Here is a 16,296-nt window from a genome sequence, read left to right on the forward strand (position 1 = left end):
GTGAGGTTGCTGCTGTTGTGAAACCTTGTCTTGTCATCACTTTTCTCCGAGAGCTGAGAGGGCTAGCAGGACATCCATGGTTAGTAGTAGTAATCTTGTTTGCAGATGATTGTCATCCAGTTGTTCTTGTCAGAAAACCTAGAGCAGTATAGTAGACGGGAACACAGTAGTTACTGTGTGGACAGGTCTCCTATAGCTCAAAACGAAAGTTGTCAGTGAAAAGCGTCCAATGCATTCCTAGATGCTAGAGGCTGCAGTTGGCAGATTCTTTTGAACTCCTAGATGGCAGTGGACACATCTAGGCCGCTTCATCCTCGGTTGTGATGTTGACACAAATTCAGTTCTAAACTTTTGCCCATCAAGAGCAAGATATGGAGACATCATTAGCACAGACAGTCTTTGAATCACCTTGCTAAATACCTTTGCCATTTTCTGGGGGTCATTTCTCGTGTTTGTACAAGGTCATTATCACAAGGCATCATCCAGGTCAAACCTTCTCCCTTCTCCTGCACTTTTTCTCCATCTGTTTCCAATGTGTTTTCCTATCTTCCAGCCACATGTTTTGCTCCGGTAGGTTTATTTTTCCAATTTCCCATCACCGGGAGTGTTGAACTGGTGAAAACTTGAAAGCATACTTCAGTCCAGCTCACGGTAGGAGCCATGTCTTACCCCATACCGGCTCTACTGGGAAAGGCTTGGCCTACCCTTGTGCTTTTTGGACATGGTGAACTTGTTACTGATTCCAGATGGCGCATGTTTCCAACCGGTGGCAAGGTTACTCAATAAAGAGGTTTTATTGTTCTCCTTCCGCTGGATTCAGCAGTTGTCCTCAGAGTTGAATGTAGCAGACCAATTCGGAACAATCGAAAGGTGCAGGTTACCTTGAACTTCAGGAAACTTGTCGATGACTTTCGTGGGCAACATTTACTTTGGAAAGGAAGCATGCTAAGAATGCCATGTGTTGTCTAAAGTAAAGAGGTACTGTAGTAGAAGCACTTGTATCTGTATCTGTCCAGCAGGTATAACCGCTTTTCAGCGTAACACACCAGCTTCGCAGGCACGCAGTGTGGCAGCAGCTGGCTATATTACGCCGAACGACTTGTTATACCTAACCTTTCAACATCTAACTCTAAATATTGTTTAAAGCTCTCTAATGATGATGCCCCTACTATAATCCTATTGTACTTGGTGACAGCGAGTTCCACTTTGTGATAGTTCTAGGAAAGAATAAGTTTTGAACACCTCAATCCTTGGTTGATAACTCTGGTTCTTGAAGGCATGGCTATTTCTTGTTCTTTTCTGAGCTGGTATTGTTTGATGTGACTGATTGTGTTCCTCTTGTTTTGCAGCTACCCCAGTGAACGAGATGCACTGCCCAAGCAGCTACATTACACTGAATGACTTGTTACACCTAACCTTTCAACATCTAACAGTAAACATTGACGTGACCCCTGTGTTCTTTTTTTTTACCAGCTCCCCCAGTGAACGGGATGCACTCCCCGAGCAGTGTGAACGGAGCGCCGTCCCCGCCGAACGGCGTGAGCACCTCCTCGTCCCAGCAGCAGCTCCCGCCGGCCTGCGGCGCGCGGCAGCTCAGCAAGCTCAAGCGCTTCCTCACCACGCTGCAGCAGTTCGGCTCCGACATCTCGCCAGAGATCGGGGAGCGCGTCCGCGGACTTGTCATGGGACTAGTGGTAAGTTTTTTTCTCTACTTCAGCATTGTGAATCAGGAAACTTTCGTGGTAGTTTTGTTTTGCTGTGATCTAAGATCTACTATGAATTCTTTATCTGTATAGTTGGTATAATAAACACCCTTCAGTGTGACACAACAGCTTCTGTATCTGTATAGCCATTATAGCCAGCCTTCGGCGTAACATACCAGCTTAATGGATGACTTTGTCTTTCTTTTATTTCAACCACGAATTTGAAACACTCTGAAAATATCCCTTTCCCTCTACTGTGAAATAAAACCACTACGAAAGTTTCAAGATTTGCAATAACTAAATAATCAAGCATCATATTCTGCATTTTTATGATTTCTATTACAGGTATGTTGCATTGTATACAGAGGATACCAGATTCACAAAGTATACAGATTCCTCTAGATCTGAAATGCTATTTCCTGCATTTTGGGGGGGGGGAGGTAAATTTTTCTGGTGGACTATGCATAATTGAATGATACCTCTTTCCATATCTTTACAGTAAATTACACACCAATTTTTATCTGTCAGGCAAAATTTATGTCCATCATCAGCAGCAAAATTCTGTCAAATGACAAAAAGATGCTGGCTAGAACACTGGTAGGCAGCATAGAAGTATGCAAAAGATTCCAGGCATTTCACCTTGGCTTTGATAGAACAAAGGACTACTTTAGCCAAGAGATAAGAACTCTCACTTCAAACTATAGAAGAGCCCAGATAACAGATCATTCCCTACTGATGCATGAAATCAGCATCATGATAAGGTCCTGAGATGGCATATGATGCTAAACAGCTTAGGTCCACCGGGGATTGGGGCTGTCTGGCTAACGTCTGTTGTATATTAAGTTGCACAAAGAGACAGTGTATGGCTGGCTCCTGGACTCCTCTGGTACAGGTGTACATGATTAGTCAGGGCCAGCGGAAAGACCAGTGGTTGCCAACCCTAGGTTCCCTCCTACCAGTATTTCGCTGATTTTGGATGATCAGGTAGGATGGTCTTGCACCTCCTTTCTGAATGGTACAGATTCATCAAATTGACTTATTACTTCCAGCTTTCTCCTTGTCTAATCATGATTTGTTCTAATAGTGAGGTAGATAGAGACATACATACAAGGTAGCTAAGATAGAAAGCTAGAATTGAATGGAGTAGGCAGTCCAAGCAAGTATGTGCCCCAATAGCTTAGCCTGGGTGCCAGACCCATAGCACACTGGACACAAGTATCTCAGTGAGCACTTTGCGTCCAGTGTGCTATGGGTCTGGCACCCAGGCTAAAAAAGCTAGCTATTTCTGCGAAATATGTAGGTCGAAGCTGGAAGTTTTGAAAGCTGTTCTGATAGTCACTAATTTATCATAATTTTCTCTTTCAGAATTCACAGTTGTCTATTGAGGAGTTCCACCAAAAGTTGCAGGAGGCCACTAACTTTCCACTCAGACCTTTCGTCATCCCTTTTCTAAAGGTAAGTAGTTCTAAAGTAGTACATGTAACTCTTACATGTTGGCCACACCATATTAGTTTGTTGGTTCTCTTATTTTTTTGAAAAAAAAAAAGTGTTGAGGGCAGGAAACAGGCCCAATCTAGACATTCTTAGCCTGGATACCAGACATGTCAGGAAAAAAATCAGAAAAAAAACGAAGATTGTGAATCCGAGAACCAACTGATCAAATTGGTACGGCCTTTAACTAACTTCATGTATGTTGTTTTGCACTTCTCTTCAAAAGCCTTTGATGGCCATGACCGTGACATCGCATGGGAGGAGGGGTGCATAGAAGGTTCCAGATGTTTCGGGAGGCATAGCCAAGAAGTCTGTGATCCATTCTAAAACCAGCATTTCTCCAGCTTTTGCCAATTCCTCACGTTGAGTTTGAGTTCGAGTCCTCTCAACTCCAGGTTTTTTGTCTAAAGAAAAAGTTACTGACTTTTTAGATCGTAAATTGAAATAGACAGTTTCAAGTTTATCTGATGACCTCACAGCATTTTTGGTGGGGCAATGTCTTTCAAGTTCAAAGATAAGACCCTAGATGTATAGCTTGGGGTAACAGAGGGGTGGGTCAACTTTAACCTGTCTGGCAGATAGCCACATGGGTGGAAAAGCACTTGAGGTACAGGTTTGAACAATCGTGGACTGTCAGATTTTGGCAGAATTATCTCTGGGAGTCCCATCAGCAAAGGGATAACCTTTCCTTACATGAGGGCCTGCATGGGGGGGGGGGGGTCCCGACAACGCTCTACGTTTAATTTCGAGAGCCAGCTACGTATTACGATGAATTCAGGAAGCCTACCCATTACGTTTTACATTAAATTCCGGGTAGCTACAACGCATTACGTAGAGTCAAAACCGCGTATACATGATTTGTGGAGCTGTCGCCCTTCAAAGACCAATGAAGGTCCCTGAATGAGTGCCCCCCTCCCCCACCTTATTTTCTCCCAAGGTCGTCTAATGACTTCCAGCCTTCCATAATAAACACCCTGGCCCTGCTAATGAGATGGTCCTTCTGTGGGCTGGCCAGGTCAGGGTAGCCAATCCTACAGTGCCTCACCATTTATTTTGAAGGTACCAATGGTATGCTCAAGAAGCTTAGTATTGTACAAGAGGGACTAACTCTTTTCAGGAAACAAAAGTTAATCACTGGCGACTAAATCTTAGCTAAATACAGTAATATCTAATATGTTGTCCAATTGGCTGACAAGGACATGATTTAGAAGTCAGGCCTGGTTTTAATTTGTTACTGACAAGGCCTTCTACACATCCAAATAAACACTTCTATCTGCTGAGATTTTGTCCATCCATCAAAGAAAGACAGGCCAGTAAACCTTTGCTGTGCAATAAGCTTCCTATCAGACCCCCTGAGAAGATCTGTCCTTGCAGTGGTTGTCTTATAAAGGGAGCCTGATTGCCCTTTTCCATAGAGCGTAATCAGCAATTTTAATACATGTACTCTTAAACATTTTTTCTTGTCAGGTGGTAATTATCAGATATGTCATTGGCCTGAAAATAGAAATGAAAAGACTCTTTTGCTTTTGACATGTTGAGAGTAAGGCCAATCTCTGCATTACCCTGAAGCCTGGTTACCAGACCTATTATGGCTCCCCTAGTCCTATATTTTGTGGATAGGTCTGGTAACCAGGCTACCACATCTGTATCCCATGTGTGTGGGTGGGTTGCTGCTAGTGTTACATGCTACTGAGTACCATGCTTTCTAGTAGGTTACAGTACTTCTGTCAGGCAGCTCTTGATGTAGTAGAAATCTTCCCGAAGTTCCTAGTACAAGGAAGGAAGAGGGAACAAATCCAGGAGGAAATGCGTTGGAATTCAGCTGCAGGGTCCCCACGGTCCCTCTGTTCCTCCTCTCCAGGATTATCTGGAAGTGATCAGGGATTATTGGGTCAGAGCCAAGGTCGCGACCCTGTCTGCTGAAGGAAGTAAGTGGCAGGAGGGAGGGGGGCAGGGGTGGGTGGGAAATCCGAACCAGCTGGGACAAATTGGCACAAGACAGGGCTATTCAGTACAGCAGTGTGGTGTAGTCAACACTGAATGAATGGTCAGTCTGGGGAGATGCAGGACTTGTAGAGGTGGGCTGATGACTTGTGGAGATGGCCTGAGTAGGGACACTACATACATGTAGGTAGGACTATAAAAGGTGCTGTTTTCTGTATCTGTATCTGTACCGGTATAGCCGGTATAACCGCCCTTCAGCATAACACACCAGCTTCCCAGGCACGTGGCGTGGTGGCAGCTGGCTACAAGTTTTAGTAAATATCTCACCAATCTTCATTATGTTCAAATGGGGATGCTGGTTTTACTTTATCCTTCTTCCTGCTGGCTGTAACTGTAACCAAATTAGTTAATTATGTAGAATTAGCTATGTTGATGTGCTAAATGTTACTACAGTAAATGACCAGTACGTATCTAAGATAGTTTTGTGATAGTTGTACAGTTTTTTTTTAATGGGTCTCAGGACCACATAAATGTCCCACGCACAGTTTCCTCATGCTGCTTGCAACTGGTAAAGTTTTATTGTGTTTGCATGCATAACGTTTCTCGTTCATGTGTTCAGGTACAAGGTGTTATTAGCTCGGCTAGACATGGTTGGCCAACAATTACGAAAACTCTGTTACTGGTCAAATTTATCTGAGCATTTAGGGAGCTGCTTAGACTTTGAGAAAAGGCAGTCCAGGCTAAATAAGTATCAGGTGTATACTGAAAACAGATGTGCCAAAAGAAACTGTACTAACTAAAAGGTTGTAATGGCTAAACGTTATTACAAACAGTTGACTAAGCCGTTGAGATTACATGTCCCCACAAAATTAAAGCCATGAAACTTAAATGTCGATAACAAAGGTAACAGAGATGTGTACGAGGTTATCTTTGGTGTAGAATGCAGGAATTTGTGATATTAGAAGTGGAAATAGTACCTAACATCAAAGGAACAACTGTGACATATCCGGCCGCATGTGTTGCTGTCCGTCAATCTGTAGTCAGCAGAAAGGTCTTGTTATTGGTCCTATTTAAGGTGTCAACTTTGCTTATACTTTCAAGAAACAGTGTAAGACACAGAGAAAGAAACTATAGCATTTGTAGCTGTCCACAAATTTTTTTAATTTTCGCAACTTCGCATTTTCATGAAATGAACAGATATTTCAAAATTCTACCTTTAGTTCAATCTAAATTTTCTTTCCTTCATCTACATGCATAATAGTAACTGACAGTCTCCTTTCTTCACAAAATAGTCTGGTGAAAAGGTAGCTTTTACAGGTAATAACAGCTCTTGATGATAAAATTCCCCCCTAGTTTCATTGCAGCTTTTATGTGTAGTTTTATAGAAGTGTGGCAGGATGTTTACAAGGTAGAGGCAGACATCCAGACCACATGGAACTTGTTTCCCCCCAGCCTGACAGGACAGACTGGCTGTTGTTGTGGGCCTGCCTGGTAATGGGAAACACATGAGTTCTGAGAATCCCCCAAAAGACTTGGACTAGAAGTTCAGGAAGGCAGATCTTGATCTAGACCATATCTGAGGCTTAGTATTACAAAGCAGTTTGTCTGTCGATTGAATTTTTGGAACCTTTTCATTGAAGATGGTGTTTCAGGTCAACTTTCAGCCATAACAGTTATGTATCTCTTTATATTCACCTTCTGACAGAAGTAAATTATGCTTAAAAACAGCAACAGAGTGCCAACATAGTACTATTAGTAGGCCAGAGAAACCCCTACAAGTTTTCGACATTTGTTTCAAGTGTATTATTAGCCTGGATGCCATCCTCTGTACTTTCTGCTGGCTTCCTAATGTCACTGGCTGCCGACATAAGGGAGCAGGTGGAAACTACAGAGGATGGCACCCTGGCCACAAACCAGCACAACTACAGTACACTACAGGAAAGGAGACAACGATTTAGATTTATCTGCAGAAGTTACATGTATTTCTGTTTTACTTCTCCACAGGCAAACTTGCCACTCCTGCAGCGCGAGCTTCTCCACTGTGCCCGTATGGCCAAGCAGACACCTGCGCAGTACCTCAGTCAGAACGAGCACAACAGTGCTTTAGATTTGTACACAGAAGTTACATGTATTTCTGTTTTTATGTGTCCACAGGCAAACTTGCCACTCCTGCAGCGCGAGCTTCTCCACTGTGCCCGTATGGCCAAGCAGACGCCAGCGCAGTACCTCAGTCAGAACGAGCACATCCTCCTCAACACAGACACTTCCCCCGTCGACTCCTCAGACATCATCATGGACGTCAACGAAAACGGCAAGAGAAGAACCCCAGACAGGTCAGTTACTGTCTCACTCACTCACTATCTGGTTTAGCGTCTGTGGTTTCCTGTCTCCAATGCTGAGGCTTGATGGCAGCCCGCCATTTGCCTCTATCCTGTTGGAAATCCTCCCTTACATTGTCATCCATCTCTACCTTGGTCGACCTCATGGGTTTTGGCCTTCTACATCAAATGTGTGACTGTAAACATGTGTCCTTCCTTGTCTTCCATAGTGTATAGCTATTGTTGAACAGTTCCAACTGCAACATTGAAGGTTCTGCCAGGATGCACTAGTCAAAACTTTACCATGTTGAAATTGTTGCTTGCTGTCTTCTTTATTGTGATAAGAATACTGGTAGAACATGTAGCTGATAGCTGTTTTAACAGTTATTTGTGCAAGTACTTACGACGAATACTGTGATGCTATATCAGCCATTCCTACAGACCGAAAGAGAACGGTGTGGAACCCATGGACGACCCTCGCCACCCTGCCAAACGACACTGCACGGTCAGCCCCGGCCAGCACCGGGTGTCCCCCGGGACCAGCGCCCCCCACCCCGGCCTGCACGGTCACCACCCCCTCCCCCCACCTCACCACCAGGGGGAGGGGTACATGAGGGACATGCCCCACCACCCCAGGGAGTCTCGCGACCACCGCGGCGATCCACGGGATCCGCGGGACATCAGATCCGGATCTGGATCAGGCCAACAAACCAAGTAAGAACATGAACTGTCCTTCCTTCCCAGAGATATGAAGCTATACAATAAGAGTTAATCTGATTTTAGTAAGTCACCCGGTAACATTTGCAAAGCAAATGCATAATGTTTACTTTCGCATATAGTCTGCTCCATTAATTCTTATTCAAACACGTTCTGTATATGGTCAGAGAGGAGTCTAAATCCCTCCTGCTATAAAATTGCAGCATGATGTAACCCAACACTGGTTACCATCAACCTTTTTGGTTTGGAGAAGAAGAAGAGGAAACAACAAAAATAATAATGTTCTCCTTCAGTAAACATAATTAGGTACTGCTTGATTGGTACTGGTACATGTATTTGGTTAACAATTAAGCTTTACCATGGTCCTGACCGAAGGAGTCTATATATAAATGTTGCTGATGTTGTGTGTGGTTTCAGCAGAGACCACGACAGGGAGCATTTCGAGGGGCGTTACCCCGTGCACCCGCGCCTGCCCTACGACCCCAGAGAGTACGAGCGGGGCAGCCACCGGATGTACGACTCACATCATCCCAACGGCTCATGGGAGGACGAATGGAAACATGTTGAACAGGTATTCTACAATTTAAGTCATTGTTGTAATATGTATGTAGTATGAAATATGTGTCTTGAAAGTTCATCTGTGTTGGTAGAAGTCATTATGAAATGAGTTTGAACTGCAATTTGCCAACACAAGAAATTGGACACAAATTTTTGACTGTACAACTCTAGTCTTTGTCAAGGAATGAGCAATCCACTGCTTCCGTGACGTCACGCAGATAACACATGTGACTCCGTGAGCAGTGGATCATATAGGTTGCAGAAAGTCTGTGGCGCCCCCGTCTCTGTTGAGGGAAGGTTGTAATGGGAGTAAAGAGGCCATCTACATCAGGGCATTACAACCATCCCACAACAGAGACGGGGGTGCCACAGACTTTCTGCAACCTATGATCCACTGCTTTCAACTTTCAACTTTATTTGTTCAACCAGGTATCACACTCAGGCCACTCTGGCCTGTTTTTCAGGAAATCCTGGTACAAAAGCACAGACAAACACCTAACAGTTAAACAGATTCACAATACATACAAAGTCTAAAAATAGCACATAGATAAAACTAATCTTAAATACAATTCGATAAAAACTGTTTAAAAGTTCTGAGACTGAGCTGCTGTCGTTGTTGTAGGGGGAGTGAGTTCCAGAGGTAAGGTCCATAGTACTGTAAGCTGTTCCTGTATGAAGTGACCCTTGCTGGGGGGCAGGAGAGTAGGTGGGGGTCATAGTCCCGTAGCCGTTTTAACTCTGACCGAGTAGTGCGTACACTCAGTGTTGGTGGAGCTTCCCATTTGAACAACGATGTCATGTACACAGGCGCACATCCACGGACTGCCTTAAAGACAGAGACAAGAGAAGCTACTTCTGCCCGTTTACGCACAGGGTCTATCCCTGTGCTCACGGAGTCACGTGTGTGAGAATAACATGAAAATAGACATGATAGCTGACCATGTTGTTCCCTTCTTCCCAGATGCTCCACTGCGTTGCGGGGATGGTGGACAAGACGTTGCGAGCCATCGCGTCGTTGCGCCACCGGTCGGTACAGGAGCGGGAGGAGATGCTGATGTGGTCGCGGCGGTGCGCCGAGGGGGCGGACCACGAGATGAAGAAGCGCGCCGGGGAGATGATGGCTCACACCATCCGGCAGACCGAGGACAGGGTCAGCGAGGTCAAAAGAAGAGCAGGTTGGTAGATCATGATTGTCTGGTGTGGTACTTGTTCCTCTAGCCACTATTGCAATCTTAACACACAACACACTAACCTTCTAACGAGAGAGTTACTGGGATAAGTCCTCCAGAAATTAATAGTCATGAGAAATTTGCTACTAGCACCCACTATTGTAATTATTTGGGTACACTTGGGGCAGAATTGTATCAGTGATCCCTTATGTTATTGCTTTTGCTCCCAATATAACAGCCATAATGATCATGTTTTTCCTGTAACAAAAAACCAAGACTACTAACACTACTATTGATACTGAAACTAGTTCTTCCGAATCACATAACCTTGCTGAAAAAGTTTGTGAATAAGCACCAAAATATCCCTATGCACCACTTAGACTAACAGGTAGCCCAGGTACCAGCCCTCATTGGCATTAGCCTGCTCCTTGTTTGGCTATTTAGAAAACAGTACCCAAAGAAGGCAGGTACCCAGGCTATCTATCTGAAAAACTAAAGGTAATTTTAGCCAATGACTTTCCCCAGTTTCCCTCTACCTCAAAACTGCAAAGGGTAAAAACAAAGTTAATTTTGATGCACTTTCTACTGTATGTACCTGCACTTACATTTCTTGCAGTGCCCAAACTTATGTGTCAACAGTTATGGATAGTGAAATTTGGCCTCTTTTCAGAAATGTACCAAGCTCAAATGGCCAGGACCTTTCCCTTCTACAATAGACCTCGACCAGGTAAGCGTTTTCTCAATTCCAGTCTCTAAGAAAAAATACTGTAAGCTAGCTTGGAGGGTAGCGGGATGTAGCCTTGTTAATTAATGAAAAGTTGAAGAAACCTCAGAAGATCCCTTGATTGATTGACTCACACTTGTAGCTGCAAGCTTAACATTGGATGAAATCGTGTGTTCCCTTTCAACTGCACAATTACAGCTAACAAGCCCTTGAAGGTTTTACACCTTTCAGTTAGCTTTGACCGACTGTAGTGGGTTTTCGGAGGGTTGGATAGTCATAATTGGGTTGTTGAAAGGAAACTGTGTGTAGAGGTCTATCTCTAGAGAGAGTGGAGAGTTTACATTCTGTGGCCCTCCGAAGCTAGCTTCTGTACCAGGCACACAAGGCGGGTGTCCGATCGACCGTTTCTCTTCTGTCCTGCAGAGGAAGCGGTGAACGAGGTGAAGCGTCAGGCAGTGATCGAGCTTCAGAAAGCTGTGGCGGCGGCAGAACAGAAGGCAAGTGAGCTTGTGGCGGCCGAGCGGGCCAAGATGGAGCGTGCGGTGGCCGACGCGCGCCGGCAGGCGCAGGACGAGGCTAACCAACAACAGGAAAGCTCCAGTGAGGTAACGTGGAGTTCCAGCGCTCTACACTGATGGCAACACGAAAATGTTGACGTACATGTAGCTTGAAACATCTCCACTGGTCCCCACGGCCACCAAAACCATCCAACCAACGACAACATTTTTTTTTTCTCATTTGTTTCCTTTCTACAAACAGCAAACAAAGTAGCAGCACCAAAAAAATTGTTATCATTTTGAAAGAAACTTTCTAAAAAGAGAAACCAAAGTTTTAAAACTCCCTGGAGGGATTTGAAAAACCCAAAGAAAGAGAAACCAAAGTTTATTTAGGTCCCTGGAGGAATTTATTGTTGTATTTGGTGTCCAAACTTGTAGCATTGAGCAACGTGTAGAGCTCTGACTTCAGTTACATATACCTCATTGGTAGCTTTTGTTTTGGGGCAGAGCTCTGTATCTGGTGATTGGTGTGTTTATAACTAAACCTAAAGCTGTATACTAATGACTATTTAAACTCTAATCAAAGGTTTGGAGTTTCTTAACCTTTACCACACTGAAGTAGCCAGATGGCTACCGATTCTCTCTTGGTTATGGGGTTTGGCAGCAGGGAGAAGGTTAATGATATGTTATTTGATGGTGGCTGTTCTTGTATTTTAAGTAAGATTTCATGTTTTCTAACTCCTGGATGTTTGGGTATATCTTAAGAAGTTATTTTGTCCTTTACATCTGTGGTGTTTGGGTAAAACTAATTACGTAGATATACCCAATCCAATGTTCTAGCCAGTGTCCATCTTTCCGTCTTTTTTTTTTTTTACAGAATTTTGCTGTTCATGATGAACAAAAATTGTGCAGAATTTTGATGGAAAAAAATCAGCAGTTAAAGATATGGAAAGAGATGTCAATCAACTATGCTTAGTCTACCAGCAATCTTTGCTCCTCAAAATGTAGCAAATAGCATTCAAAATTCTGGACCCCCACAGGGATTTCACTGCCTTCATCAACAAAATTGAGACGACGGAAAAAATTTCACGCTGGCTAGAACACTAATCTAATGGTTTTACCTTTTCCTATATGTCTGCTGTGTGGGTATACTTGTTGTGCATCGGTATATGTGTACATATATGTAAAGAAGGCATGTCTCTCCCCCCACAGAACTGCTGGAACTGCGGCCGTAAGGCGAGCGAGACGTGCAGCGGGTGCAATGTCGCCCGTTACTGCGGCTCCTTCTGCCAGCACAAGGACTGGGAGAACCACCACCGCATCTGTGGGACACAGGTAAGCCCTCTCTCTCTCACACGCACACACACAGGCACGCACGCACACACACACACACACACACACACACCTGCCAGCACAAGGACTGGGAGAACCACCACCGCATCTGCGGGACACAGGTAAGCCACGCTCACACACGCACGTACGCACACATGCACGCACACACACACACACACGCGCGCACACCTGCCAGCACAAGGACTGGGAGAACCACCACCGCATCTGCGGGACACAGGTAAGCCACACCTGGCAACCACACCCGACAACGCGTGCTTGTTACAAACCCCTTCTTCTGTGTAGATGCAGTTTTAGTTAGTTCATCAAAAATAAGACATATACATTTTTCTGTAGCCTCTACCAGCACGTCAGCAGAACGAACTGAGCCTGCATGAAACCCCCATTTTTCACGGGTTTTTGTTGGATTTATGGTCAACGTTGCATCAGAATTTTGCTTGTTGCAGATTACATTTTTTCTGATACAACGCTTGGAAACTACAAACGTAATGTTAACCTTATCTATGAAATGCGACCATATATGAGATGCTCTGCGGAAATGCTATATGCTCAATACATTACAGGTTTCGCAGTACAGTACAGGTGCAGTACGTTCTGCCGACGTGCTTACAAGCCCTGAACTAATGGGACAGATGTCTCGTCTTATGATTTAATATAGCGTGACTGTCAATGAATGTGTATTTGCTTTGTCTTATCATAGATTTTAGATTATTGTAGATTATTTAGATCATTGAATTTCCTTTGCATTGTTGAGCATAGACTAAAAGCAATGCCCCCTATCTCTCCGACGCAGGCACTGCAGCAGCAAGCTGCGGCTAGCACCGACGCAGCCGCCGCGACCACCTCCGCCACCACGCCGCCGACCGTCGCCAGCCCCGTCGAGTCCGTCAAGTCTGTTACCACGACGACATCGCGATCGGGTTCTCCCGTGGAGAAGACCGAAGCCCGCTAGTTCACCGCAAAAAAACTTCTCTGTTACGAAATAAAAGACTAAGCTTTCTTTCCAAAACTGGAATGAATTAGGGACTCGCCCCAAATTTTTGGCCTACTCTTTCAACCTTGTTCACGGAATGGACCCGTCTACCCTTGGTAGTAGTGGGTCATACGTACCAGATAACCTGTGTCGCCCCCCGTCTCGCCCAGAGTAAACGGGTCCATTCCATGAACAAGGTTGAAGGAGTCAGCGGAAAATTTGGGGTAAGTCCCCAATTCATTCCAGTGTTGGCAAGAGAGCTTAGTCTTTATTTCATAATGACTTGTACCAACACAGATGAACTTTCATGCTAAGCAAAACTTCTGTGTCATCGTGTATACAGAGATATAGGATACTAGTACTAGGGACTGACTACATCTACACACAACCGTAAGAGAAAAAAGAGAGAAGAATGTTCTAACGAACGGACTTATACTAGTATTGCCAACCTCATCTTAATATAATCATGTATATCAGGGATTGCTTGAGACGTGTCCGTTTGAACTGCTACACTATAGCCAGTGGACACGTGGTTTTGGAATGGAAGCAAAAGTACTACAAGTTGTCCTGTGCTGATGTATGTGACCACATTGTACATTGCCGGTTCCCTTGTGTCTAAGTCTCAGCTGTTCAAAGTCTCATAAGATGTGGTTAGTGCACAGAACAGCTAGATTGTGACAATTGCAGGTAGACCACAGCAAGACAGAGTTTTTCTTTCTTGGGAGTTGGTTGTTTTCAGAAACAAGGTATTAACTTGCTAAACAACCACCTGTGAAATTGCGGAAAAGAAAGTGACATCAAATTTGCCCCAGAATAGAAAAGGCCAGCAAAGCTCGTTTGGTCTGTTTGATACCCAGTCCAAACCCTTGTACTTGACATCATTTCCCTTGTTGTGCATGGCAGTTGCACAGGTCACATGCGAAAGTTGTAGTAGCGAAGACAATCCTTATTTTCTCACCCAGAATGGACGCTACATGATCTCAGATATGCCATACAGACTTCTCACTGGCTATAGTTTTCAACAGTCACCTGATATTTTAGATGTAGAATCATTGTCAAGTGCAACACTACTGGAGTATTGTTGTGATCCTGACAAAATTGTTTCTTGAGATAGAGAGGTATAATATAAGGTTGCTCTGCACACCATTGTTCCAGCTAGAAGCACGTTTGAATGTGTACCTTCAAAAGTGTATGATTGTTCACAACACCAGCTAGTTCATACTGCATTGTTAGTTTTCTGTGGCAAAGTTAACGCTCTTCTCAACTTGTTTCGTACAGTCTCTTTGTCACAGTGCTTTTGTCTTAAACTAAAACTTACCCTATGATAGATAAAAGTGTTATTTTGGTGCTGTTAACCGAACACTGGACCAAACCTTGTGGAAAGCACCTGTATAAATGTAAACTGTGTATTCCTAGGGCACAACCAGCTCAAACTAGTGTTGGGCAAAGTACATAATACTTATTTATCCCACTGTATGTACATATATTACAACTATTTTCTTTATTTGTGTCTACTGCAGAAGAGTAATATATATATTTAACAGTTTCGGATATCTCCGGTGCTTGGAGGGGTAAAAGAAGGCAATGTATGAGGTTTAATGATTGTTGTCTCTGCAATAACATAAGAGTCATTTAGGTGTGTGTACTCGATTTCTTGTACTGCTAACAACTGTATGTACTAAACACTGACACTACTGAAATCAATGCTCAAGTGTAAGATGTTTTAGGGCGAACGCGTATTGTGTTCAGATGTTGCAGTTGTCCATGGAGTTAGTTACTTCGCGGACGGAGAAGACATAGGAAATTCTTAATCGTGACTAATTCTTGCATTTGCACAGCTAAAAAGGCGAGTCAGGATGTACAGATTTTACCGGCTGATTTCAAAGAAGTCTCTGCAACATGCAAGATGTACAACTGTAGTAGCAGACATAGACTTAAAAATTAATTGAAGGTAAAGTTCCAATGTCCCAGCAAAAGGTAAAGCTGGTACCGACACAGACTTAAGTAGCCCTATTGGTCTGGTATTGTATTCGAACTTTACTAGAACACTGGAGATTTGTGTCTACTGGTGTTCAATACTAGAAGACTTGCCAAGTGAGACTCTATGGTCGATAGTTTCTGCCATTGGATGTACCTAATACATGTGCTTGTGAGTGCTCGTGGAAAGGGCAAGAGGAGTAACTCATCTTGCTTCTGTCTATAATAGATATCATACTCGATGGAGCTCTGATGTGGTTCTGTTTTGTCACAGGCTACAAGATTAGCTCTGTGACCGAACCAAAAGTCCTGTCAATTCAAGGATGTCGTACAATTAGTTGTGCTATTCAGGAATATAAATTGTTGCCAGATACCCATTGTTGATACCTACATTTACAAAAAAGCTGCCTTTATATCTATATATATGTCCTAATGCCCTGTGAAGTTGAGAAAGTAGCAGATTTTGATGTTGTGATGAGTTCTCAACCGGTGAGGAGAAAAAAAATGGTTTCGATGGGAACAAAATTGGTAGAAAAAAAATCACATCAAACTTTGTTAAGTGTCGTAGAAGCTGTGCTAGTAGTAGTGTTGGTTGATTACTGCTGGTCCAGTGGTTTACCAGGAGATACCTTTCTAAAGTGTAGGCAGCAATATTCAGACACTAAAAATGGTCTGTCTTTAGATTAAACCCATCCTCACACAGATTCACCATTTAGTCGTACATTGGCGCGTTCGAGTACTCAGTGTGTGTGTTTCATCGAACATTTCCATACATACTCAAGACTGTACTCATCAGTGTTGGAATTATGAAAAATCACACTGAAAGAGTTTGATATGAAAAGAGAGACATTTTTTTCGCCGGTTCACTTGATGAC

General features: G+C 43.7%; 1 protein-coding gene across 11 annotated transcripts in view; it reads left to right on the forward strand.

Moving 5' to 3' along the window:
* LOC109480535 (protein CBFA2T1-like) overlaps positions 1-13,635 on the forward strand; it is a 149,775-nt gene extending 136,140 nt beyond the window's left edge. For 3 of the 11 annotated variants that reach the window (XM_019782753.1, XM_019782751.1, XM_019782748.1), the window contains exons 3-12: positions 1,474-1,694; positions 3,069-3,158; positions 7,293-7,471; positions 7,886-8,170; positions 8,591-8,744; positions 9,693-9,906; positions 10,571-10,627; positions 11,048-11,229; positions 12,334-12,456; positions 13,265-13,632. In XM_019782753.1, coding sequence (XP_019638312.1) covers positions 1,474-1,694; positions 3,069-3,158; positions 7,293-7,471; positions 7,886-8,170; positions 8,591-8,744; positions 9,693-9,906; positions 10,571-10,627; positions 11,048-11,229; positions 12,334-12,456; positions 13,265-13,423 — 1,664 coding nt within the window. In that variant the 3' untranslated portion in view covers positions 13,424-13,632. Of the gene's footprint in view, positions 1-1,473; positions 1,695-3,068; positions 3,159-7,292; positions 7,472-7,885; positions 8,171-8,590; positions 8,745-9,692; positions 9,907-10,570; positions 10,628-11,047; positions 11,230-12,333; positions 12,457-13,264 lie in introns of all 11 variants that reach the window. The other 8 variants (XM_019782754.1, XM_019782744.1, XM_019782749.1 and 5 more) reach the window with 6 other exon arrangements.
* The last annotated feature ends 2,661 nt before the right edge of the window (positions 13,636-16,296 follow it).

Source organism: Branchiostoma belcheri, unplaced genomic scaffold (genome assembly GCF_001625305.1).
Source record: "Branchiostoma belcheri isolate BF01 breed outbred unplaced genomic scaffold, Haploidv18h27 scaffold51, whole genome shotgun sequence".
Lineage (NCBI taxonomy): Eukaryota > Metazoa > Chordata > Leptocardii > Amphioxiformes > Branchiostomatidae > Branchiostoma > Branchiostoma belcheri.